At 37.3% G+C, this 26,968-nt stretch overlaps 1 protein-coding gene across 1 annotated transcript in view; it reads right to left on the minus strand.

The window, feature by feature from the left end:
• Positions 1 to 6,520: 6,520 nt before the first annotated feature.
• The window catches only part of LOC101604979 (fatty acid desaturase 2-like protein FADS2B), a 35,155-nt gene continuing 14,707 nt past the window's right edge, over positions 6,521 to 26,968 (minus strand). The window contains exons 5-12 of the mRNA XM_004667609.2: positions 23,086 to 23,211; positions 20,244 to 20,304; positions 14,660 to 14,736; positions 14,366 to 14,463; positions 11,897 to 11,993; positions 9,014 to 9,093; positions 7,753 to 7,878; positions 6,521 to 6,569 (exon numbers count right to left, since the gene is read on the minus strand). Coding sequence (XP_004667666.1) covers positions 6,521 to 6,569; positions 7,753 to 7,878; positions 9,014 to 9,093; positions 11,897 to 11,993; positions 14,366 to 14,463; positions 14,660 to 14,736; positions 20,244 to 20,304; positions 23,086 to 23,211 — 714 coding nt within the window. The remainder of the gene's footprint in view (positions 6,570 to 7,752; positions 7,879 to 9,013; positions 9,094 to 11,896; positions 11,994 to 14,365; positions 14,464 to 14,659; positions 14,737 to 20,243; positions 20,305 to 23,085; positions 23,212 to 26,968) is intronic.

The following is a 26,968-nucleotide window of genomic DNA, read 5'->3' on the forward strand; positions in this document are numbered from 1 at the left end:
GATTGTTCTTTATATTTTTGTAAAGAATGTTGAACTTTAATGGAGATTTCTTCAAATTGGCAGGTTGATTTTTGGTAACAGAGCCATTTTACAACATTAATTGAGCCCCGTGGATGTGAGAGGCCTTTCAGTTGTCTAGTAGCTTCTTTATGTTCTTTCTTCAGTATTCTCAAGTTTTGTTGTAGAGGCCTTTCACATCTTGTTCAGCCTACTTCTAGCTATTGTTTTGAGGCTACTGTGAATGTATTGCTTAGGTGGTCTCTTCTTTGGCATATTTGCTATGGATATATAGAAATACTACTGAGTTTTTGCATGTTGTTTTGTATCTTTCCATTTTGCTGAAAGCGTTTGTCAGATGTAAATTCTTTTTATGGAATCTTTAGGGTCTTTTAGGAGTAGGACCATATTTTTGCAAATAGAAATAATTTAATTTCTTCCTTTCTTACTTGTATATCTTTTGTTTCATTCTTATCCCATATTTTTCCTCTAGGAATTCAAGCACTATATTGAATAAGAGTAGAGGTAGTGAGTATGCTTGTATCCTTCCTGATATAAGAAGGGATGCTTTCAGTTTATCCCCCATCTGGTACCATGTGAACTATAGGTTTATCATAGGTAGCCTTTATTACATGGAGGCACAACCCTTCTTTTGATGAAAATGACATATTGAAGTAAGCCACTATAGTGCAGAAAGTCTGTTCTTTACTGAGTTAATTGATCTTATTGAAAAGGGAACTACATTATATTTCCTTTGAGATAAGGCTGTTACACAATATTTTCCTTTGTTTATCAAAGAAGAAAAATATAACCTGTTATATGCATAACATGAGATTAATTTTTAAAAGTAAACTTCTGGAAGTTTACTTTGAGGTAATTCAATACAAAATGCATTCAGATAGATCCAGAAGAGGACAGATGAGCAAAAATATGTGATAAAACAAGTTTATTAAAATATTGATGTTGAAATCAAGTGACACAGCTAGTCACTATAGAACTCTCAATGTGGCTGTCTGATTTATACTTTATAAAAAATGTTGAGAAAGAAAAAGTGCCCAAGCACATTCGTGCTGTCATATAATTTAAGTCCCAGCTCCTGTACATTTCTATACTTGTAAAATTGTACCTGGAGTGTTGATAGTTAGCAAGGAAATAGTTAACTTATTCATAATACACTGATTAGGCAACTAATGCTGTTATTATGTTTGGGAAGATTCCTACAAGAACTGTAGTCTCATATGTTTAATTATATTCTCACATGCTTACCCAGAAAGGTGAGTAACTAGAACCTTGGCTCTATTATACCTTTTGAACCTGAGATGCTTGTTCTAGGGGATTAGACATAGAGTTGAGATGACTCACAGTTGTTACTTGTATCAACAGGAAAAGTCATTTTCTCATTTGTGATTCATAAGCTTTTTATTTGAAGAAATTGCTCTCCTTATTGTTAAAATAATTTAGTGTCTTTTTCTCTTGTGGGTCTGTGTAACTCTACTGCCTTTTTGATGTTGGTGAAGCTATGGTGGGAAAAACCCTAATTACCATAACCAGAATTTAAGGGTGTTCCCCACATTCCATTTCCCTTATTTCATTTGGTTCTTACAACTGTGCTATGATGTATATAGGCAAGTAATATTATATACCATACCTCACTTACAAATGTCGAGATTGAGATATGAAGTATGTAAGTGATATAGCTAAGTCTGTTGTATGGTATAAAATTAATGAACTGAAATTAGAATCTGGGTACCTGACTGCTAATTCTTTAACCTTTACTTAATGCTCAGCTAAAAGCAGGCAATCCTCAATGCTTAATTTTTATAAGAAGAATTATGCTTTAGAGGAGATAGGGCACTGGGAAAATGGACCCAAATAGACTCATGTAAATGTGAATTTTCTCATGGTTGAATTCATATTATGTCATCACAAAATATTAAATCCATTTTGGTACCCCCTGTTCTTCCATATTTACAGTGACCATGTCCTTCTTAGAGCTTAAACCTTAGCTTGGGCCTTTCTGATTGAAATTGCCCAGGGCTGAGTAGTCTTTCAGTGTTTGTGGGTAGAAGTTGGCCAAGAAGGACCTTTTCTAGGCTGCTGCTGGTGTCTGTCCTATGCTCCCCCTGGGTCCACTCTACTAGGACCTTTTCTGATGGCACAAACTAGTGAACAGGATGGAGTCCCATTGTGTGACTTTTATTAGCTCTAAGGAAATGATCAGAAATATTTTAAAGATGCCCATTTCTTTTAATGCTTCTCAATTCACATTTACTTTGGGTTTCTTGACATGGGGACTAATAAGCTTTGTTTGTGGAGTCCTGTGTTCCTAGATCTGAACTCTACATCACCAATGTCTATTTGTGAAATCAGCCAGATTGCTTATCCTCATCCTTACAAAGCTTCATGTTGTTCATCTATATAATGAGATTAATTATAATAGCTTTCCCTGTATTAGTTACTTTTCTTGTTCCTGTGACCAAATGCATGATAAAAATCAGCTGAAGCTATGAATAATTTATTTTGACTTAAGGTCCCAGGTATACTGTGATGGAGAAGGCATAGGAATAGGAGCAGGAGCAGGAGCAGGAGGCAGCTGTTCTCATTGCACCCATAGTCAGCAAGTACAAAGAGTGAACAGGAAGTGGGCTTATAAACAAGTGTCCCACTTTCTCCAGTGAGACTGCACCTTCTGTAGGCTCCACAACCTTCCCAAGTAGCTGGAGACCAAGTGCTCAAACACTTGAACCAATGTAGGCTACTTCACATTCAAGCTGTAACAGTTCCACAGGGATCCTATGCACATGCAGTGGAACAACATCCATGAAGATGGTAGTATTTATGCCTTGATAGATATGTATAATTATTGGTTAGATTTTTATAAAGTTCTATTTAGGGGAATGTATCCTAAAGTAGTAAAAGTGGGTTGTCAAAGTGATATTACTATCTTGATTGTGTCAGTATTTATTGCATCCAAGATGTGGAAACAATCTTAATGCTTATCAATAAATGAATGAATAAAATATGGTATGTCTTGCAATACAACATTATCTGGCCTTAGTAAAGAAAGGATTCTGTAATAAACAATGATATGAAATAACTTTGAAGATATGCTAACTGAAATAAGAATATGGAAGTGCTTCTTATATACTCAATGTCTGATTGGAAGAAATTATATTAGCATTTTTTTGTAAATGGAAAAATATTGCAAAAGAAAAAATGCAGTTGTCTGTAGCTATGGAGTACATTTTGTTTAGTGCATTACTAATCAATTAAGTGATAATGTTTCTGAGTAGCATCTTGTGATGACCAGTACGTGTACATGGTGAGACACTGACTATATTTCTGTTGCTTATTCAGAATGTGCCGCAAAGGTAACCAAAGCCTGTTGTTTCAACAAGTTCTCATCTCAATGAGCACTGAATGAGAACTTAGGTGACTGATACTATAGGTCACTTGTACTATAAGGCTCTGATATATATGTAAAAAAAAAAAAAAACCAAAAAAAAAAAAAAAAAAAAAAACAAAGCCCAGGGCTCCTGACTCTAAACTGAATGACTCTTTATCTTTTTTTTTTTTTTAATTTTTTTGGTTTTTTGAGGTAGGGTCTCACTCTGGTCCAGCCTGACCTGGAATTAACTCTGTCATCTCAGGGTGGCCTTGAACTCATGGCAATCCTCCTACCTCTGCCTCCTGAGTGCTGGGATTAAAGGCGTGTGCCACCATGCCGGGCTTGAATGACTCTAGAGTTATGTTACCGCCTTACCCCTCAGTGGATCTCTGTGGCTCTTATGATAAGGACAATGAATTCTCAACTTTGTATAGTCCTGGATCTTGCTCCCTCTGGTTTAGCCCCACTGACTTAAAAAAAAAATATTTATTTGCAAACACAGAGAGAAAGAGAGGGAGAGACAGAGGAGAGAGAGAGAGAAAGAGAGAGAGAGAAAGAAATGAGCCCACTAGGGCTTCCTGCTGCTGCAAACAAACTCCAGATGCATGCGCCACTTTGTGTATTTAGTTTTACATGGGTATTAGAGAATTTAACGTGGACATCCGGCATTGCAAGCAAGTGCCTTAACTTCTGTGCCATTTCTCTATCTCCCCACCCCCACTGGCTTTTTGTAAAGCTTCACAATTCTTTGGTCAACAGGTCTTTTCTCCTGACCTGATTATCTGATCACTCTTTCCATCTTGCCTCTTCAAGATGCTATAGCTGTATTATTAAACTTTCGTCCCTCACTAATGCTCACTTTTGTGTCTGATTCCCTTTATTGCATCACTACATGCTTAAAAGTTGCCAGACATCATACTTTTTTTGTTTTTATCTTCTTGCAAACCACAGAAACTTAAAGGAGCAAAATAGAGCACTACAAGCAATTAAATGCTAACAAAGTAGATAACCAATAAGATGTGAATATATTTCTTGAAATATTCACTTTAGCAAGACTGAATTAAGAATAGAAGGACTGGGTCTGGAGAGATGGCTTAGCAGTTAAGGAGCTTGTCTGCAAAGCCAAAGGACCTCGGTTCCATTCCCCAGGACCTATGTAAGCCAGGCGCACAAGGTGGCGCATGCATCTGGAGTTTGTTTGCAGTGACTGGAAGCCCTGGCACACACACCCTCTCTCTCTCTCTATTTCCCTCTCTTCAATAAATAAATAAATTAAATAAAGAATAGAAGAACTGAACAGATCAATATAAAGCAAGATCAAAGTAACAATCAAAATCTTTCAACAAAGGTAAACCCAGGATTTGATGGTTATCAACCAATATTTTTGTGATACAAATTTTACATTTTCTCTACATTATCTGTTGACATCTTCCAGGTTTCTTCCAAATTACAACGTAATCATTTCTTTGTGCATGAAACTTCAACGTGGGCTCATTTTGACACTAGTGAGGATTTCCTTTGAAGTGATTAGGTTTTTCCATCAATGGATGTTGCTTCTATTTTCAAGGACCCAGAGAATAAACAAGACTTGAGAAACTTTAGTAGGTGTGCCAGCTAATACAGAGAAATCCAAGCTTGCCACCTCCCCCACATACACTCTTGAGTCCAGGCAGGTCACCCACAGATCCACCAGCTGCAGGAGGAACAAAGTCAGAAGAGTTTTTCATCTGCTGCCCACAGTCTGTATTTGACATCAAGATGATTCCAGCATCTGTTGCTCCCAGACAACCAGTCCTTATATTCTTGGCTTTGACATGAGTGTCTCAGTCCCCAGGAACAGTTGAGTAATTTAATGTGAGATTCTTCACCCCGGGTTCAATTAGAAATAATCAATCGCAAAGAGTGCAGTTCAGAATTTGGAGAGAACAAATGCTCACTGGGGAATTTCAAACCACAGAGCAATGAACCAATGATGCTAATTTGCTGAAAGCTGTGGAAAGGACCCTTATTGTCATACCTTTTTGCCCCAAAATTAAGATAAGACTTTGCCATGCCCCTCATGTATAGCTAAATGAAAGCACAGATAAGTATGTTACTGAATGTGTTCATTTATTAATTTATGTCTTTGTTTTTGCAAATCACAGAAACACAAAGGATCATAAAAGGTCACTACAAGCAATTATATACCAACAAATTGAATGATTAACAAGGTGTAGGTAAATTTTCAGAAATATGCAATGTACCAAGACTGAAATATTAATAATAAAGTAAAAGTTATTCATAAAACTCACCAGACAAAAATGCTTAATTTGGAAAAATGGATTATGGATATAATCCATGATCTCTATTATAAAAACTCAGCTCTTTTCTCTTCTCTGCTGGGTAGGGAGTAGGAAATTAAGTCATATCTTCAAGGGATAATCTATTCTTCACATATATATGAGGACCTTTCAATATAGAACTGAATTTTCAGTTGCTATTGGGATGACATAAGGAAAGTTCTTTTAGGAAATTTTACAGAAATTCTAATTTCTTCTTGTGGAAACACAGCATATACATACATCAATTGGACACATGTAGGCATAATAATAAAAATCCAAAGTGAAGACTGAAAATATTGGAAGATTTAATGTTAGTTATAATCAATCTTAAAAGAAAAAGTTATCATATTTGAAAGGAAATAAGCCAAAATGTGTGCATCAACAGGGACTGCTTAAGTTAATGATTCTCTTCTAAGAGCAACTGCATTGATATCTAAAGGACTTCATCAGATGCCTGTCCTTTGGCTCATATCCTCCTGTGTCTACTTAAGCTGTAAAAATTTGATCTGGTTTCTGAACTTATGTGTCTCATTGAGATGATATCACTAAGTTCTACTGGGAGAACTAAGACCTTGATCCTAATGAAAAAGTGGAACAATAGGTTCCCATTTCCTGATTGTTACTTTGGCCAGTCATCTTGTTTTTCTTCTGCTTCCTGGTTGCAGAAAGACCTTCATGGAAGAGATTATGATATGTCCATGGGATTCACATTCTTGGCAAACTTAGGTATGCCAGTAGTGCCAGTGAAGTACAGAAGAACACTTGAACAGCCACCAATCCTCTTCAGAGATGTAGCTAAACACACAGCTTGGCATCATTCATAATAAGTGTCCATCCAGAGGGATGCAGATTTCTTCAAGGCCCTGAAGGATAAGTCAACACAATTACCTGGAGGTGAAACCCCAGTGGGAAAGGAATCTATATTTAAGTCATTTATTGGTTCCTTTGTCTGCTTTGGGGCAATGTCATTTCCAGCCATATTTGATAAATGACTTTCTCTGTTAATCAGGAGAGGGAATTAAATACACCGAATTGTTTTAGCATTTGAACTTGCCTTTCCATTATGGAGATTTGAGCTATGTTTTCATTTATTCTCTTCTGTACCCAAATATTTAACTACAAACTCATTCATTATTCATCTATCTGCCTTATTTTATAATGAGAAAGATATATTTTGAAGCTTTGGGAAAAGATAGTTATGAGACTTGACCACATGGAGTTCCTGGTCTATCTTAGGAGACATGTGCATATAATTGATTGCCCATTGAGTTATCTAATTATGGTTGTGATTAAGATCGTGACTGCTGTAAGTTTATTCTGGGTGCAGTCTTGGAGGCCAAGTAAAGACTGACATGAGGAAAAGAAGTTGGGACAGTCCTTGGGAAGTGATTGAAAATTGGTGGTTTGAAGAAAAGTGGTGATTTTGAAGAATGTTCCTGGAAGAATAAAAATAGTAAAGGGATGAGATGCACAGGTGTGAAGATTTCTGTAGATGTTGCAAGTTAGACCATATATCTGAAGGGCAGAGAGGGAGGAGAAGAGCATGGAGAGTAAAGTAATAAGAGGAGATCAAGCCTGGCCATGGATTGACCATGGGTCCTTAGGCTTCACAGACAAGCGCCTTAAGTGCTAAGCCATCTCTCCAGCCCTGATTCACACATTTTATCCCCTATATCCTGCAGGCACTGAAGACTGCACAGTAGATAAGAAGATTTGATGGTTCCTCCCACCACATAAACTCTGCGGCATTTGCATAGCTCTATGGGGATGCAACAATAAGTCACACATAGCCTTGATTTCAAGAAATTTAAAATATGTAGGATAGAAAGGCATTCTCTTTATGAAGTACAAAGAAGCCAATAGGTAACTGGTATTTCTGTATCATGGTTGGGTGGTTGTTAGTATTGTTTTATGTGGAGTTCTGTGTTTATGCTGGGCTCACAGGTGGCTCTTAATGAATGGTTACTGGATGAGTAATTCACTACATCTAGGGACTGAGACTAAGTGGAAATTACAGCTGTGGGCCAGGATAGATTATGTTATTACCTGACAATATCTCCAAACGCCGTCAAAATGGGTTTATTCACATATTGCAGTCCATGCTTGGCACACAGTGACTTCACCAGAGGTGCCACCTTATGATAATTGTGGCGTGGCATTGTGGGAAACAGACTAGGAAAAACAGAGGGAAAATGAGACTTATACCCTGCAGAGTTTTGCTTCCTGTATTTCCACATTAAATTATATCAGCAGTGCAGACAAGCCTTCATCTTGCATAGTTCTCTTGGGAAGCCAAACCTCCTCCTTCCCAGACACTCTCCTCTTATCTCTGACACTCCTTTGAGCCACGTAGGTGTCAAATGTTTGGAACATACAGAAGAAGAGATATTAGCTCCATTTTATGTTCTTATTTTTAATAGGTCAAATGAAGTATGGATTTTCTAGTATTTTTGAATACCTTGGAGAGCAGGAGATTGTCCCTACTCTGTCTCTGCCTCTCTGTCTCTGTCCATCTAATACCTGTTCCATAAATAGGTTCCCTTAGGTCTAGCCATGACAACATGTGGGAAAGTCCTGGGATTGGAATAAGAGAAGAGATACGGGCCTTATTCAAGGTTTGACACTAGTCAACCAGGATATCTTCTTGGATTTTAACAATTTCTTTGATAAAATATGATTGTTCTTTTGATGGGGTACTTAAAGACTAATATAAAAGAAAGGATGAAGGCATTGCATGAAGAGGCAAAAGAGCTTATTCCTTCTCTGACACCAAGATATGGCTTTGGAAAAATAGATGTGGAGAGTGTCTTTCTGAATATTCTGGAGGAATCAGTTACCTAGGTATTAATTATACTGTTGTATTTCTTTACTGTGTGCACACCTATCTGATCCATATTTACAGATTCATTGGGGAATTGCATAAGGAACTAGATCTCACTGTTGAATATTTTATAACTTTGGCTCTAAAGACAGAGTTTCATTGAGTCACAGTTAAATTTCAACAAAATTTGGTTGCTCAGATGATATAATTCTTCTTATGTTTCATTAGCAAACCAAACCTACATGCACATGTGTGCACACACACAAACTACCAATTTATAGGACTCAATGTCTCTGAAAACAATGGTTGCACTTGTTTCTTTCCCATCAAACATTGACATGAACTCCCTACATGATAACTTTAGAGAACTCTGGTTAGTGTTTTTCCTATATGAGATTCTGATCTGAAAGGTTCTAGGCAGATCTATATTGGAGGTTGTGATGAAGGACTACCCTTGACCCACTGTGGAACATATACATCACTTACTGGTGCTCAATTTGGAAGTTCAGGTGCCCAGTGAACCAATCATTAAAAAAGGACTGTTCAATATTGCAGGTGGCCACAATCTGCAATGAAAATGCTTATATTAGCTATAAGTGAGGCCATATAGTAAACAAAGAAATGCTTCACTATATTATTTGTCAATCATCAACAAGTACTATGGAGTGCTTATTATTTTTAGAGAAATTATGAGGGATATAAAACATATGCAGTCCCAGTTCTGAAGATATTGTCAGTTAAAAAGATAGATATTTTGCTAAGAAGTACATATAAGGCAATATATTTGTAAGCGTACATAATATTTTGTCAATTTCTGGACACAGAAGATGTCAAGAATGAGGATTTGGAAGGGTAGAGATGAGTTTGAAAGATTGTAATAGAGACTGTAGGGTTAGGCTGCTGTTTCTACAGAGTAGACTTGAGGAATTATGAGTGAAGAGGAAGGCATTCAAAAGCTTAGCCAAGGATGATATGCATAGGAGTGGATTCCAAGTACATACAGTTCATTGTACTTTCATCCATTGTATTTTAAGCATATTAAAAAGGCATTATTCTAAGAGGAAGTGCATACATTTTTTGACTGCAAATTAAGTGCAGGTAATGGTTGCTGTGGGAGTGGGAGACATTTTATATAGTAGTAAATCCACTGGTATGACATACTTTCTTTGGTAAATATCCCCTACCTGTATACATGCAGGTAATGCTAATTCCACTCTTACATTTAGAGTCAAGTCAACACCCAAGGTAAAAAAACAAAAATTCATAGGAGCAGAAGAGGGTCTATTTAGGAAGAAAAAACCAAAAGCAAGGAAGAGCAAGAGGACCCAGAGAAGGTAATGAAAGGGGATTATGATCAGACTACATTATGCACTGTATAAAATTATCCTTAAACAACATAAATGATCCATATATGTGTCACTTTCTTCAATATCTTTTCATAGTTTACTTTTAGTCAGTGGGACCTTCGTGAGCATCCATCTGTGGCTGTTCCAAGAATTTGAGGTGCTCTAGGGTCATTTTAATAGTATCAACAAAGTTAAAAGCTATTTTATAATGCATTCTAAGGTATTTGTTATTTTCATTCTCATTCTTACTTATGTACAATGGAATTTTTTACGATGCAAATACTGGACCAAATCATCCCTCTGATATTAACATGTGCTGGTTTCAGTCTTATATTTTAAAATTAATAATTCAATGTTTTAAAATTTCTCAGTTTTAATTAAAATATAACAGATAGCAATAGTTATAGCTGTCAAGGCAAAGCTTTTTGAGGTTTTTAATAACTTAAAAATATTTTATTTATTTATTTGAGAGAGAGATAGACAAAGAGAGAGAAAGAGAGAGAGAGAGAGAGAGAGAGAGAGAGAGGGAGGAAAAGAGAGAAAGAGAGAAAGAATAAGCATGCCAGGGCCTTGAGCCACTGCAAACAAATTACAGATGCATGCAGTACCTTGTGCATCTGGCTTACATGGGTATTGAGGAATCAAACCTGGATCCTAAGGCTTTGTAGGCAAGTACCTTAACTACTAAGCTCTATCTACAGCCTTCTAAATAACTTTCTTTTTGTTTTTTTCAAGGTAGAACTAGATAATTTTTAATTAAAGAATGTGGTGTTTTGTTGTTTTTAGTCATTGTAGGTAAGATGATGATAGTTGGAAGTCCAGCAATCCAGTCAGTTAGTTGAGAGGTGTTGCTAACTTCATATACTAGGTATAAATATAATGTGGTAATATGTTAATTTAGTTTATCATATAACTACATGCAGAATCATAACAACATAAGGAGAGTGAAAAATATTTAATAGGTTTTATCAGAGGTATTGCATGTAAGAAAAGGTGAAATATTAATTAATCCCTTCCATAATAAAATTACAGGTTTAAGAACTAAGTAGGAAAGTGTATATAATATATATTATAGACCATGTGCTAATAACTCTACTCTACAATGAGTCATTGAAAACCAATAGGAAATGTTTGAATACTTAGATAAACAATAGGTCAGTGGCACTGGCAAGCATTGAACAGAAAATTAAATGTAAATATCTAAAAAATATTTTGAAAGTATCTAACCCCTATTGATTAACAAACCACAAGTGAAAACGAAAAGGCACAGAAATATTTTTATGACCAAAAAGTCTGAGATTCATTCTTCAATAATGGATAAGACATCCTCTGAGCTTGAGTATAAGCTTGGAGAAGCAAGACCATGACTGGATTTCCTTGTTCCTGTGCCACAGGGACAGGGCCTATGCTTGGGAGGCAAGAGTGCTCTGCATTGACCATGCTATGTTCCTTCTCTGGGCTGTTTTGCTTGATATAGACAATGAAATCACATAACTTCCTGGGTTCTTACAGTTGTACAGTTGACTCTATAATTTATGAGTCTTACTTCATTTGAAAGGCTATGCCATATGGGGAATTAAAATGAAGTGTCAGATAGTAAATATTTTAATTTTATTGTAGTTACTCAATGCATAGTAGTCATAGATAACATGTAAATGAATAAACATGGCTGTGTTTCAATAAGACTTTATATGTACATAAGAAGTAGTAGGAACAGATTTGGCTCCTGGACTGTGATTAGCTGGCCTTTGGGTTAGGAAAGGCTTTAGTATCAAAGGGCTTAGGTTTAGAACCTGCATCTACCACATATCAGTTGTGTGCCTATATACAAGTTACAGAACCTTTTCATGACTCAGCTTTATCATCTTATGTGAGACTAATCATTGTGCCTATGTCACATGCATAGCACTTCAGTGCACTAGCCTTGTTAGAAGCATTTTGTGAAAGCAAGTTATGACTTGAAGTAATCAGGTTCTAGGCCAGTCTAGTCAGAAAGATACTCTTGAAGGAACTCCATCCTTACCTGAGTGCTGAGCCAGTCCCGGTTCTCCTCTTTGCTCATTTTCATTGGTATGTGGCTCATCTGGGTAACATATGCAATCCAGGGGCTTTCAATAAGCCTTTTGAAGAATACAAAAGTGAGTGACAACTCTTTAGGGTGCTTGGTTGCAAAATCATTGGGTTTGAATCACCTCTGATTGAGCTGGCCAAACAAAAGAAAGGTTCCAGGAAAGTGGTGGCATTCATTTTCCTTTTTGAATGCCATTGACTTTTGTTTTGCTTTTGTAGTTATATATAAGTGTGGTATGTGTGCATGCATGTATATATGTTAATATGCATTCAGATGTGTGTGTGTGTGTACACGTGGAAGCCAGACAACAATATTTGGGTATTATCCTTAGGTATGCTGTCCATCACTTTTTTTAAAAATTTATTTATTTGAGAGTGACAGACACAGAGAGAAAGACAGATAGAGGGAGAGAGAGAGAGAATGGGCAAGCCAGGGCTTCCAGCCACTGCAAACGAACTCCAGACACATGCACCCCCTTGTGCATCTGGCTAATGTGGGACCTGGGGAACCGAGCCTTGAACCGGTGTCCTTAGGCTTCACAGGCAAGTGCTTAACCACTAAGCCATCTCTCCAGCCCTCTATCACTTTTTAAGACAGGGTCTCTCTCTGGTCTGGAGTACTCTGAGTAGGCTCAACTGGCCAGCTAGTGAGCTCCAGAAATATTCCTATCTCTGACTCCCCAACTGAGATTACAGGAGTAGACCAACATATCCAAAATTTAAATGGGTCCTCATACATGTAAGTCAAGTACTTTATTGACTAAGCTGCCTTCCCAGCCCTTGCATATAGTTTCTAACTGGGACTGATGCACAAACGCTTCATCACATGATCTGTCCTACTTCCTGATTCAAAGGAGCAGTGCCTCTAAAAAGTGTTTTAGCATTTGTGCTAGAATAAAAGATATCAGGGACTGAATGATTGCTAAGCATGGAAGAGGCACTAGGTTCAATTCTCAATATAGCAAAAAACAAAACATAAATCCACACAAATGAGACCAGGTTCTGTAAGGTTATAATATGCAAAGTAATTGACAGCCTGGGATTTGTTAGCAAATAGAGCTGGGTTCAGATTCTGTCTTGGCAACAGTATTGGCTGTTACCTGTTCTATCACCTTAGGCAAGTGATTTAATCTCTCAGAGCTGAGTTTCCTTAGCAGAAAAATGCAGATGAAATTATCTTCATTGTAGGGTTGTATGAGGATTAGGTTAAATCAAATAATGCATGTAACACCTTTGACAAAGGTTCTGATGCATAGTAACTGTCATTATCTTTATAATTAGTGAGGGCTTAACATAATAATGCAACTGAATGAGGAAGGACTACATAGAAAAGCCAGTACTATTGTCATGCTAAATGGGGAGGTTGTCAAAATGCCTTCTAAATATTTATGTTTATATCCATAGATTAGTACTAACTGAACAACTTGCCTCACAGAAGTTTCTAGTAGACAAAGTTTAATTCAGGGACCCATAGCTAGAGAAAATACTAAGTGACTATTGTGTGCTCAACCCTAGACAGGACAGCTTTATCATCCCTTCCAAGGCTCAGAACAGTATGAAAGAGAACATGAAAGAATGAAGGAGTTGGAGGAAGAGGAAGAATGCTGTGGAATGCTGTCTTCTGGACACATCATAGCCATTATGCTCATGAAGACACAGCAGCTGCGGTTACCAGTCCAAGATGGAGCCGAACAACATTCTGCCATGGATAGCAGAGGAGCTCATGAGACCACACTCTTCCCAGAGGAGCAATTGGCAGCTAATGGTTGCTGGGGTAGGGGAACTCATATTCTTTAGTGGGGTAGCCACTGCTAAGCTTCCTATCCTTCAGTAAACGAACCCTAACCCATGATCATGCGAGCAGTGGGTGAGTCAGTGGATTACAAAGAAGGAAGATAAAAAATTGAAAACATGAAAGGAGGAAATGGAATACTTGGGAAGAAGAGAGGGTTAACAGGGCAAATATGTTCAAAATACATTATATACATGCATGAAATTATCAAACAAGGAAAGAAAACCCATTTTTAAAAGTCAGAGAAGACTATTTTGGCAAAATAAATTTCAAGTAATTTTGGTTTTGGGAAAATCTCTAGTTATAAAAGAACTTAAAATAATTCCTTTTCAATCATGGTGTTTGGTAGTCTCATGATGTCAAGGTAGATTACAATTTCATGGCCTTGGAGATTAACTGAAATGATTCAGTTGGGAATCAAGTGAGTATGTAAAAATGGAATGGACAAGTTCTTCTTGCAAAGTTTGTCTTGTTCAAGTGTTTGAACTACTGCATTTGCAAGTTGCTTAAAAAACTTCTCAGTTCCAGAGAGTGGGAAATGATGTCAGGATCATCTGTTAGCCGCAAATACTCTGATTGAGTGCAAGAAGATCATCATGCAGATAGAAATAAAAAAAAAAAAATTCTTACTTGACCAAATATATGAGCAACACTGTTCCGAAAATTCCATAGAAAGGGCCAAATGAGATGAAATAGCGAATGTAAAAGGTGCTGACCCAGGCAATATCCTGTAGAGAAAAGCACTTTGGAGTTAGATACCCTGAATGTACTCTCTTACATTCTCTTCCTGGTCAGGAGTTCTTTCTTGGACTGTCTGAATATTACATCCTATCACTCAAGGAAGCAGTACGTGGAGAATACTGAACACTTTAATTTTCCCTGTTCTAGCCAGTCTAGTTCCAGAAAACAAGCAAAATTACTTACCGCCCAATACTTTCGAAGGTACATTACTTGCATTGATTGGAGATTGAAATACACAGGCATGAGGAGGGGGAGAGCCACTGAAAAAAGAACCCAAAAGATGACAGACAAATGAGCAGAATGGGATCCCACTGCAAGCCAGAAGATGTTGATTGCTATTACATGCTGTGGAAGTTTGAATGGATAACTCCTAATATATTTAAGATTTTTTAAAGTTTGTAATTGAGATCTACAACCATCTGGCTGGAGGTAACACTGTGGGTTGATCCTAGGGTCTGGCTCTAAGGGGTGGATTTGGATTTGGAATTTCAGCCTAAAGATATGCGTAGTGTTTGGACTTTGGAGTTTCTAAGTGATTTGTTTTTTGTTAGTAGCTTTTTTTCCTCCCTATTTTTTTTTTTTTTTTTTGTCACTATGGAACTTGCCCTAGATCTATAAGCTTTAAGTAAATCTCTCTTTTTTTCCATAAACTGTTTCTGGTCTGGAGGTTTTTCCCAAAAACATGAGGCTGTCTACTACAGAATTGGTAACAAGGAGTGGGGTAGAGTGCTACGATACCTCTGACCATGTAGATTTTGGTCTTTTGGGATTTGTGTGCTAAAAGAATGGGAGACTTGGTACTTGCAATTGAAGACACCTTCCAGAGTGGTAAGTCAAGTACTATTCTGGACTATTCTGATGAGAGTTTGAAATGCTAAGTTCAGAGAGAACTGTGTTTGGAGGTTTTGCTTATGAATTTTCTAAGAGAAAGGAAAGACTTCCGAGGACTTTGTTCGAACTGGGCTGCTGGCATAAGGGCTGGCTAAATTCTGTTGCCCAGGCCCAGAGAGTTTAATCATGGTTAAATTTATAATGGACTGATGTGCCTGGCTAAAGATATGGGACTGAGTGTTTTAAGATTTCAAGTAGGAAAAAACTCAAGCAAGTTGAAAATTACTGGCACAGAGACTGGTTGCTGAAGCTGGTATTGCCAAGCCTATTAGCAATCTTAAGGAATATATCCTAATTGATTTATATTAAAATAATGGAGAAAATACCTGAGATGATTTACCCCAGAAAGACTATGATAGGAATGCAAACTCTTTTGGAAAAGGGTTGACTAGAGAAGGAACCTGCTCTTCAAGGTTGAGGTTATTTTGTTCCTGAGTTAAGAATACGGCTGTGGGGCTGGAGAGATGGCTTAGCGGTTAAGCGCTTGCCTGTGAAGCCTAAGGACCCCGGTTCGAGGCTCGGTTCCCCAGGTCCCACGTTAGCCAGATGCACAAGGGGGCGCACGCGTCTGGACTTCGTTTGCAGAGGCTGGAAGCCCTGGCGTGCCCATTCTCTCTCTCTCCCTCTATCTGTCTTTCTCTCTGTGTCTGTTGCTCTCAAATAAATAAATAAAAAATTAAAAAAAAAAAAAAGAATACGGCTGTGTCCTGCACACTTGTATTGGTTTTGGAAGCATGAAAAATACATGGAGTGGTCATGAAGTACAACCACAATTCCAGAAACCACTGCTGAAATGCAGCATGAGACAGGGTGTGATGACCCTGATAGGCTGACAAAGCCATTGGAAGATAAACTGTGGTTTGCAGTGTAGACCCAAAGATGTTTTGGATATACCAGGCAATATAAATATACATATAAATATAAATTATATATATATATATATACACACACACATATATTGTGCAAGGGCTACCACTGAAGTTGGTTTGGGATGAAAGTTTTCCCTGGCTACCCATCCCAGTCCTGGAGTGGAATTACAAAATCCAAAGACTGTCAGTTACTGGTTATATTATCAGACTGACAGATGTTTGATGTGTGCTTAATGACTATTAAATTTACATTGTTCCAGTTTCTGCTTGCTATGGCTTATAATAATTAAAAATTTTTACTCTGTGTGTTTATATGTTGAAAATATACATGACTTGTTTAATTTTACAGGAATCACAGCAAAGAGACAACCTTAAATCTCAGATGAAACTTGGGCCTAGGGACTACCTTAAGTTGGTAAAGACTGTGGATACCTTTGAATTTGACAATGTATAATGTGAGATGGGTATGAATCTATTGAGGGCCAAGGGTAGAATGTTGTTGTTTTAATGGATGGACTCAATATATTCAGGATTTTATTAAAGTTTGTAATTTAGATTGTCTGGAGGAGATGTCACTGTGGGTGGATTCTAATGTCCACCTCTAAGGTGTGGGAGTGGAATTTGAATTTCAGCCTAAAGATATGCAAAGTGCTTGAGCTTGGCCTGGAGCTCTTCAGTTTGCTTGCTTGCTTTTTGCATTTCTTTCTCTCTGCTTGCTCCTTTGAAAGGGAGCACACTTATTTGCCATGATGGAACATCCCTTGGATCAGTAAGCTTCAAATAAATCCCGTCTTCCTCCCGTAAACTGTGTCTAGCCTGGAGACTCATCCCAACAATGTGATGCTGATACTATATATGCCCTTCTCAGAGTGGTGGCCATGAGAAGGCCTGTAAGGTGGGGATCCACAACCACATCTTTGGCTCTACTGGGATTTCCACACCTCAGGGACCAAAGAAAGAAGTTGTGTAGTAGCTCCAAGTTCAAGTTTCCTGTGTTGAAGACTTGAGTCATTTACTGATGGGAACATTCCCTCTACAATTTCCTGTTGTGAGCTTTTAAGAACTTTCCAAGTCCTAGAGCCCTTTAGCAGCATGAAATCCTTAGTATTGGGTCCTGTTGAAATATGTTGTTACAGTAGATATGAATACTATGTTATCATTTCCTGAACAGATAGATACCTACCTACTATCCTGTTAGTACTATAAGGCTTTGAAGACAGTAGAAAAAGCAATCTAATAGACTCCTTGCCTTTAGCAGATTTGTTCTTTGGCCAGACTTTAGCTAGGGTTCTTTGAACCCTGTTCTCAACTAGAACTCAAGCCAGATGTGTGAGGATTTCACACTGTCAGTACAAATCACTTCATCCATATCTATTTTAAGAAACTTGAGCAATCACTACCATGGCTTCAAGCCTCTCAAAGCCATGTCTCTCAGGTCCTCATGCTCCAAAGGAATTTACTTTGTTCAATTCACTTGACAAGAGGCTCTCCTGATACTCTCTTCCATCTTTATTTTAGAGAACTATGATTGTAAACCATTGTTCACTCCCTGTGAGGTTTATCTTCTACAACTGACAGGCCTGGGAACCATTTCTTCTAAATGTTACCATCAAGAAGAATAGGGACCCTTGTCTCCCAGTATCTGTGAAAGAGTCAGAGCTCAGCACCAATGAAAAATGGCTTGCAGATAAAGATGACCTAACCTAATCATATGGGCCAATTTCATCCCCCCTCATTCTACCTCCTAATGCCTTTCAATATGTCCTTCAGCATGCATGCCCAGGCATTTCAGAAGCCCATTAACCATCATTTATTTCAATAGAGCTAAGCTCAGCTTATACTAAAGTTTCTTTTTCCTATTTAATTAGCCTAAATAAATTTGTCTAGTGATCGGATGGAGGGAGGGCTTGCATGCATCTGGAGTTTTTAGTGGCTAGAGGCACTTGTATACCTATTTTTTCTCTCTATATATGCCCTTTTCTCTCTCAAATAAATAAAACATATTTTTAAAATTTGCCTACTCATGTTTAATCAGTGCCTGACTGTTCCTCTGTCATAGTTTGAGCATGATTTATTTGCATTTGAGGCTAAGCTGGCATTCAGAGAATGGGGACACAATGAACTCTAGGGAAGGGTGTGGTTTGGAAGGCAGTTGTCCTGCAGTGAATCTACACCTTATTCCTTGGAAGTGAAGGGGACCCTGTACCACTACAGAGAAGGCAGAGAAAGACATAATGCTCAGTAAAGATCAGAAAATAATTTTTTTTTGCATGAAACTACATATCTCTTTAGGCTGGTATCAACTACCTTTAAAAATGGTGTACCATGGGTTAGAAGTGAGTTGAAAATTGTTAGTGAGTACAGCAGAAAGTTGTCAAAGAGGGAGAGGTGATGAGTATCTCCACTTTTCAAACAATTCACTTAATAGCCATTCTCCACTGGCTTATTACAAATTATTACTGGTTGCCATGTGTTGGCAAATGAAATATGCAGCAGGGCCTCTCATTGACAGAAATTGGGAGCTAGATAATTATTTGTCTTGAGGGAGTATTCATAGCCATTGTAGAATTTAAAAATATGTTTTGTATATGTGTGGTATGTTTGTATGTATATGTATGTGTTTCATGTGGATGTGAGTCCATGTTCATGTGAAGGTTATGTATACATGTGAGGAGGACAGAAGACAACCTCGGGTACCATCTTCAGGAACATTGGAATCCCCTATGAGATAAGGTCTCTCATTGGCCTGAAGCTAAGGAATTAGGCTAGACTTGTTGGCCAATGAGCTCCAGGGATCCTTCTGTCTCTGCCTCCCCAGTCTTGGAATTACTGGCATATGACACAAGGTCTGACATTTTACATAACTTCTAGGAATAAAACTCATAACCTCATGCTTGTGAGGCAAGCACTTAAGCCATTGAACTATTTCCCCATTCCCAGTGTAGTATTTTTGAAAGCCTTCCAGCTTCCCTACTGGATGCTAATAAGACTCCTTCCCATATATAGCCATAAAAAGTGTTTCTAGACATGGACAAATGCCTGGGGAGAAAAAATTGCCCCTCAGTTAAGTACCTCTGATCTACAGGTAGTGTCTAGTTCCTTCTCTGTTTTCATTTCATTTCCTATATATCCAAGTATATTTTAGGTGAGTAGATTTAGGAGTTACTTAAAAACTTTCTTTATAAGATATCAGGACTTTGATGCTAATAAACATCAACAACTCTGTGTTTATGATGTTCATTTATTGGTATCAGAATTAGTCAGATGAGCCAATTGCTTTCTAACAACATGACAATGTGTGTGTGTGTGTGTGCGTGTGTGTGTGTGTGTGTGTGTGTGTGTGTGAGAGAGAGAGAGAGAGAGAGAGAGAGAGAGAGAGAGAGAGAGAGAGAGGGAGAGGGAGAGAGAGACTCATATTTTATGGCTATTTTCAGGACATAAAATGCATTGACTTTATATCTGTATCATCAATAGTAACTATCTCTATGTCTCTATCTGTATCCATGACGTGTGTGTAATGTCTGCTTGATGGTCATGGCACACTGAGCTTTCTTCCTCTAGATGGATGACTTTTACTCTTGGGTCTACTTTTTCTTGCATCAAACTGTAAATGCTTTAGCATTTTTTCCCCTTTGTCTGTCTTCTATATGTAATTTTCATTGATTTTTTTTCTATTGATATTGCTTATTGTTACCAATACAAGAGTCCAGGATACATGACTCCTTGATTGGCATTCTGCCTTTCCACTTTCTTGGGGAGTTTCTTATCTTCCCTGCCTACCACCTGGTGTCATGAGATAGATGTCTGTTAGAAATGCCTGTTTGTTTTCCATTTTCCTTCTCAGATTTTCCCACCAGTGAGTCTAAATTAAGACATACTGCTTCTCTTAGTAACTAAACAGTTATGAGCTAGTTACTGTGAGGGCATTCCCATCATTATCTTGTCTTGACAAATTCTTGCTGTAAAGAAAGGGGAAGACAAAAAGGAAGTAGCTTTAGAAGGCTCACCCCAGTAGAAGTACAGGTGCTGCTTTTCATAGTCAATATACTTGATTTTCTTCTTGCCATACTAAAAGAAAAGAGAATAAAAGTAAAATGAGAGCTAGCAATTCTTCCAGTCATTAAACCTAAGGATGTAATACACTGAGTGTGTGTGTGTGTGTGTGTGTGTGTGTGTGTGTGTGTGTGTGTACATGCAAAACCTGTGTGGAAACAGTCCTCTAATTAGTATTCATTGTCTTTCAATCTCGAGGCACTAGAAGAACCAGAGTTGCCACATGAGTAAAAGATATGCTTTAATTAAAACTGGGTATCTATTTTTTTTACTTTAATTAGACTTAGGTAATTCTTGTATACATTGGGCATTCTATTTACTATGGGTAGTAGAAGCACTTTTAAAAATCCTCATGGGGCTGGAGAGATGGCTTAGTGGTTAAGTGCTTGCCTGTGAAGCCTAAGGACCCCAGTTTGAGGTTTGATTCCCCAGGACCCACGTTAGCCAGATGCACAAGGGGGCACATGTGTCTGGAGTTCATTTGCAGTAGCTGGAGGCCCTGGCACACCCATTCTCTCTCTCTCTCTCTGCCTCTTTCTCTCTATCACTCTCAAATAAATAAAAAATAAGCAAAAAAAAACCTCTCATGGAAATCATTTTGAAATTTCTTCCCCTTATATGAAATGTAATGGAGACTGTAAAGGTAAATTTCTGATGAGCTCTTTATGTTCTTAACCTGAGTGCTTATGTTTCTACTTGAGCTGTAGGTTTCATCTCCACTACTACATCTAATGACATTTATTAAGTGGTCATGTGATAAAAGATATGGACATATTCCCTACTGTCTGTTTCATCTTTTCTCTTTTGTGTTTTCATCATGGACCTCACATTGTGATTTACTGTATGTAAGACATGATGATAGCATATATAATATATATTACATATACTATATAATTACTCATCATATGTGATTATTATATTCCACTCACTAATGAGAATTTGATTCATTTCCTAGGCTTTTCCTTACTTAACTGGCCTGAACTTGGGCCACAATTACAGCAACTACTTGAAAAGAGGCATTGGATTAATGATTGTATCTTGGTCATACTTTGATGACAAATAAATATTTATTGAGGTATTGGATGAATTAATGATATTTTACATCCACTTGATGTTTTCCCCTATGGCAAACAATTCTAACAACATAGGCAGGTCTGGACTTTTATTTCCCCTATTTGTAATATTTTCTTTTTGTACAGATTTATTCCTTTATTTAGATAATTGTGTCTTCTTTTGTTATCACAAATAGAAAATATTATGGTGATAAGATATTAAAATCAGTTTGCTGATATTCCCAAATATTCAAACATCTAAATCATGCTAAGTAAAGGAAGGGGCCAGGTAGAATATTCTTGGGAGATGACAAATCTAACAGGACTGGCTGAATATTGCCCTGAAGAAGGATTGTTAAGTTATGGGAGCCATGATCAAAGGATACAGGTTTAATTAATGTTTTTGAGAAATTTTTGTTTGGAGAAGACATGAAAAAGACTTTTAGACAAGAGATAAGATGTGAAAGTACTGAGGTCCAAAGTTTAAATGACTTTAAGTAATGTGCTATACCATGGTATTAAATTAAAATGTCTGTAACTTGAAAGTTCTAAGAATGGATGCAATGGCAGCCTGCCTGCAGAAGTTGGATGTCTACGGTTGTGAAAGGATGGCACATGCACTCAGTATAGTTCCATGGAAGGTCTGTCAGGAGACTCAGGCTGCTTCATCAATCACTTTGAGTGAGACAAATGTCCCTTGCTCTGGGGGCCCATCAGAGAAAGTAACACATCACAACTCTAGTGATGAGTGAAGAACTCTAGAAACATAAGGAAAATTCAATGTGTTTTGGTGACATTATTAATAACTCATTTGTGGTAATATAAAACAACTAAGAAACATAAGCAAGAACTTTACTTTCCTATTATAGTTGGGGCAGAAGGATAGGTCTCCCCAAACTAGGAAAACCTGTTTCAAAAAGTTACACAATTTTTGGTTTATGTATGCAATAGGTCCAGATAATAACTGAATAAGATAGGCTTTTATTTTCTATCACTCCTGTTTTTCCAGAAGAAGTTGGCAATCTGGAAGTATCTGACTCTTAGGATTCAGTCTTTTTCCTGGAGGAGAGAGAAACTTTTGTGGTGATCCTTTAATCTCTTTTGTTTAAGGAGTAGTCTCTTTGACAAAATTCAGTAACTGTAGTATTTTTTTTTATCAATTCTCCAGTTAGAATTTAAAGAAGAATCAATAACTGAGAAATTCTAGACATGACGTCCCCCTTCTGTTTCTTTTAAGTCCAAATTACTAAGTCTTGTAAGGCATTGAGCCATCTGGTTCATATAAATTAAATGCACCAAAATGAAAATGAATTAGTTAAATTAACTGGGTTTTTCATTGTTTATGGTTGAGGACTAACTATATGCATTGACTTCTCTCAGTGAACTTATCACCATATTATTGCCTTAGAAAATAAAGTTGATCTCCGCTGATTTCACTTTTTGACTGACTTATGTTGCGTAAGAGGCAATGATAAACACTACACAGAAATCTGTCATTGAGATTGCTCAAACAGGTTATCTCTCTTGCTATGGGAAGCTGGACTGGAAGACCTTTATGGTCATAGCGTCATGACTCTGATTATTTTGTTCCTACAACCATAGACATTGTTTCAGATATGTATCTGGACTTAAAAGAAGAGTTGCCAGATTGTCCAGTTTGATCTTTCCAAGATAAGAATGACAGCCTTTCTAGGAAATCTTTCCAGGATCATGTTTTCCCTGATGCCCAGGCTAATTAGGTTACCTTGACAGGTTGTGTATCTCCAACCAGAAAAAGTGGGCCCACATCAATATCTGGGTCTTTGGGGTAGATGTTGGGTTTTACATGGTGTTGGAAATGTCGGTGATTCCACCAGTTTGTTGACATGCCCTAAAGAGAAGAGAGGTCATTATTTAATAGGATCATCTCCCCAAAGACACCCCATTGCTATATTTTCCTGCATGCTTCCTCAAAGTGAAAAAAGAGTTAGTTTCTCTAGTTTACCCAACTGCATAACCACAGAATGGCTCACTGGAAAATGGATCTCAAAGCTCATGAAGAAATAACTCTCTGATTCAGGAACACAAGTTCATATGAAAACAATACTTGAGAATGAGAACATATTCTACTGATATGGAATGTTTTCCCATCCCTCATTTATTTGATTCTTGTCTAAAAATAATTCTGAAGTTAGGTGGAACTGAGAGTATTATTTCTATTTCCCACATAAAGAAGCCTTAGCACCAAGCTTCTAATTAATGCTTGAAAAAAAAAGTGGCCCTAGGTATCTGACTTCAATGAATATTTCATGGAATTATGGATCTGAAGTTATCTCCTAGGGACTCAGCTCGGATCATTGCATGTCTGGCTTTAATGCTTTCATATAACAATAAATGAGAATAAAAATGAATTTAGCTGGTACTAAGATTGCATTATCTCTGATTCTGCTCTTGTTGATTTTCTCTCTCTCAAAGTCTGAGAATTTTAATAGAAAGATTTGGAGGCTTATCTACACAGCTTCATATGCTAGCTATATAAATGCTGCTATGTGATTGTCATACTTTGAAGGTAAAAGTCATCCATAGCCTCATGTGCTTGTGATTAAGCATCATAATTAATTTGCAGTTAGTGGAGCACATGAGGAGTGGAACCTTGAGGGAGGAGGTTTGTTGCTTGAGATGGGGCTTGGAGTGTCACAGTCCATCCCCACTTGCCATGGCTATCTCACTCTTTCTATTTCTCCCTGCTGCTGTGGTAATGGGATGCCTGGCTGTCTACTCCTGCCATGCTTTCCCTACCATGATGAAACTTCTCCTGAAAACTGTAAGCCAGAAATAAATGTTCTCCTTCCACAAGCTGCTTTTTGGCCAGGTGTTTTGTCCCAGCAACAAGAAGGTAACTGCTCAAATAGTGCTGTCAAATCATCCATCCTCGCCGAGGCTCAATTGCATCCGTAAAAAAGATAGTATGATGACATTCACCTCCATGAATGTGTCAGAGAGATGTGAGTTGCTGTAGCTAAAATGCTGTCATATTAAGACATTCGGTTTCTTCTCAGTTATATTAATCATGACAGGAAAATATACAGTGGTAGTTAGTTTTTTACTACACATTTGTTATCTCTTAACAAGTAGTCTGCACATGTCCTAAATCTTCACTGTCCTAGATACAAATGGCTAACTGAATTAAGTATCAAAATAAATTTTGAAGATTCAGTATGAAAAAGGAATGCATGGGGGCTGGAGATATGGCTTAACAGTTAAAGGTGCTTACATGGAATGTCTGACAGCCTGGCTTGACTCCCTAGTACCTGTGTGAAGACAGATGCACAAAGTGGTGCATGCCTTTGGAGTTAATTTGCAGTTGCAAGAGGTTGTGCACTACAATTTCCTTTCTTTGCTTGCAAAATAAATAAAATATATGAGAAAAAAGGGAATACAAAATATCTCATTGATTCATTTTACATTGATTACAGATGTGATAGTATTTGAATATTATTATATTATAGATACACATTTAATTTTTAAATGTGACTACTAGAAGATTCAAATGAAGCTTCTGATGAAGAATGCTGATGTCAACATATGCACATAGAAAGGGACTAATATTTCTGAAAATTCTGTAAGCATTAGTTCTCCTATTCCATGGCGCTTCTGTAGGCTTTGTTAATAGACTGAGCAAATCTTCACCCACTCCCAACCAAAAGGAGTGGGATGTGCACTTCTCTTCTCACCTCCAATACTCCTTCCCATCTCCACAGTGGAGTTTCCCCTTCTGGTGCATATTACTCTTTCAAATCTTATGACTGCCAGGGCAAACACTTTCAAAATATGGCTTTTGGCTTTCCAGTCCCTTTTTGGACCCCTTTGGATCACACAATACCTGCTCACTCTTAAAGTTTTAGGTCCACTCATTTATTCACTGATTTGTTGTTTATTTTAAAGTTTATCATATCATCAGATACCAAGCTAGACATTTTTGATGATAAGACAGACATGATAAAACAAGGTTCCCATTCTAATGGGAGCAAGTAAACAACAAAATGGAGTGTGATAAGAAATGTTTCTCTTTTTTTAATTAGGTCCTACCAGAGCCAACATTTTGTCCTTTTCCACCAGCTGACTGTACACTTTTAGACAATGACGATCTGTTGTAATTGGTAATTTGGTAGACAGGTTTTGTTTTACAATAGGCCAGGGAACAGATATTAACAGCACATAGCCCTAGAGCTTTGAACAGTGTCCAGGGTAATGATGGGTGTGATCTAAACAACCAGTTCCACCTGGACCCCTCTGTCTGAAAATCACTCTTACCAGAGACAAAGGAGAGACTACTTTATGGGAAGGGGTAAGTGGATTAGCAACTACATTCTCGGTTCCCCATATAGTTCTATGTAAGGAAAACTAAGTCATTTCTTGTTTCCAAGTTTGGTCTTATTTCAGTGCAGGAGTAAGTATTCATGCTTTGGATTGCAACCAACTTGAATTTAAATTCTTGCTTGGCCATCTACTAGGATCATCTGGTAAAATGGATGACATTATTGAAAAAATTATAGGAAGGTTGACTCTCTCCCCAGCTACCAAATATTTTAAGATTGTTGTAATGAAGGACAGCGTAGGTTGAATTTTTCTATGAAGGTATGAAGTTCCAATGTTGTGCTCCATTATCTCTAGGATGATGACTTATTCTTACTGCTTCTAAAATGACCATAAAAGAAGGAGGCTTGAAAAATATACCTGGAACCCATATATTTTAATATAAGTTGAGTGTCTCTTATTTAAAATATTTGGGACTAGAAGTGTCTAGAATTTAATTTTTTTATTTTGGGATATTTGCACATATAGCATGGGTTATCATGAAGAGGAGACTCAAGTTTAAACATGAAATTAATTTGTTTCATGTGCACCTGATCCATATAATCTGAAGGTAATTTTATACAGCATATTAAATAAATTTTGTGGATGAAACAAGGTCTCATGGTATTGGCATTTTACTGATGTTCAAAATGTTTGGATTTTTAAGTGCTTCAGATTTGAATTTTCAGATTAGTAATTCTGCACTGGTACTGTATGAGAATCTAAAACACAAAGACATCTCATACTTTGTTTGCTGATGTGCTTTTTAATTTATATATACTTCAACGATCAGAATACACACATAGGCATACACATGCATGCATACACAGATATGCACAGGGATACACACATATTCACATATTCACACCCATACACACATTCTCATATAACCAGTGAAGGAAAATTTCAAATAGTTTTGATGCTCTTGCCTTTTTCCAGGTTATGTTTAGGACAATTGATGGTAACTCAAGTTTTGAAATTTTAAATTGTAATGATTGTAGAAGCCGGGGATATTGCTGCTTGTAATTTTCTTTGTCATCTTCTTCCTACCCACTTTCCTCCCCACAGGTAATTTCCTCTTCTGCATGTATTCAAAGCCTGTATTTACTTTGCTCATGAATCATTGGCCCTGTTTGCAAAAAGGCAAAGTAGACTTGGCATGCTTTTTGAATCATTTCCCACTTTTTCATTATATTCACAAATCATTAAGGTTATATTCATTTCAACTAGTACACAATTCTTCCTGTAGACACAGAAGAGATATGTTTAAATTTTGGCTAAATAGAGAGACT

Source organism: Jaculus jaculus, chromosome 1 (genome assembly GCF_020740685.1).
Source record: "Jaculus jaculus isolate mJacJac1 chromosome 1, mJacJac1.mat.Y.cur, whole genome shotgun sequence".
Classification (NCBI taxonomy): Eukaryota; Metazoa; Chordata; class Mammalia; order Rodentia; family Dipodidae; genus Jaculus; species Jaculus jaculus.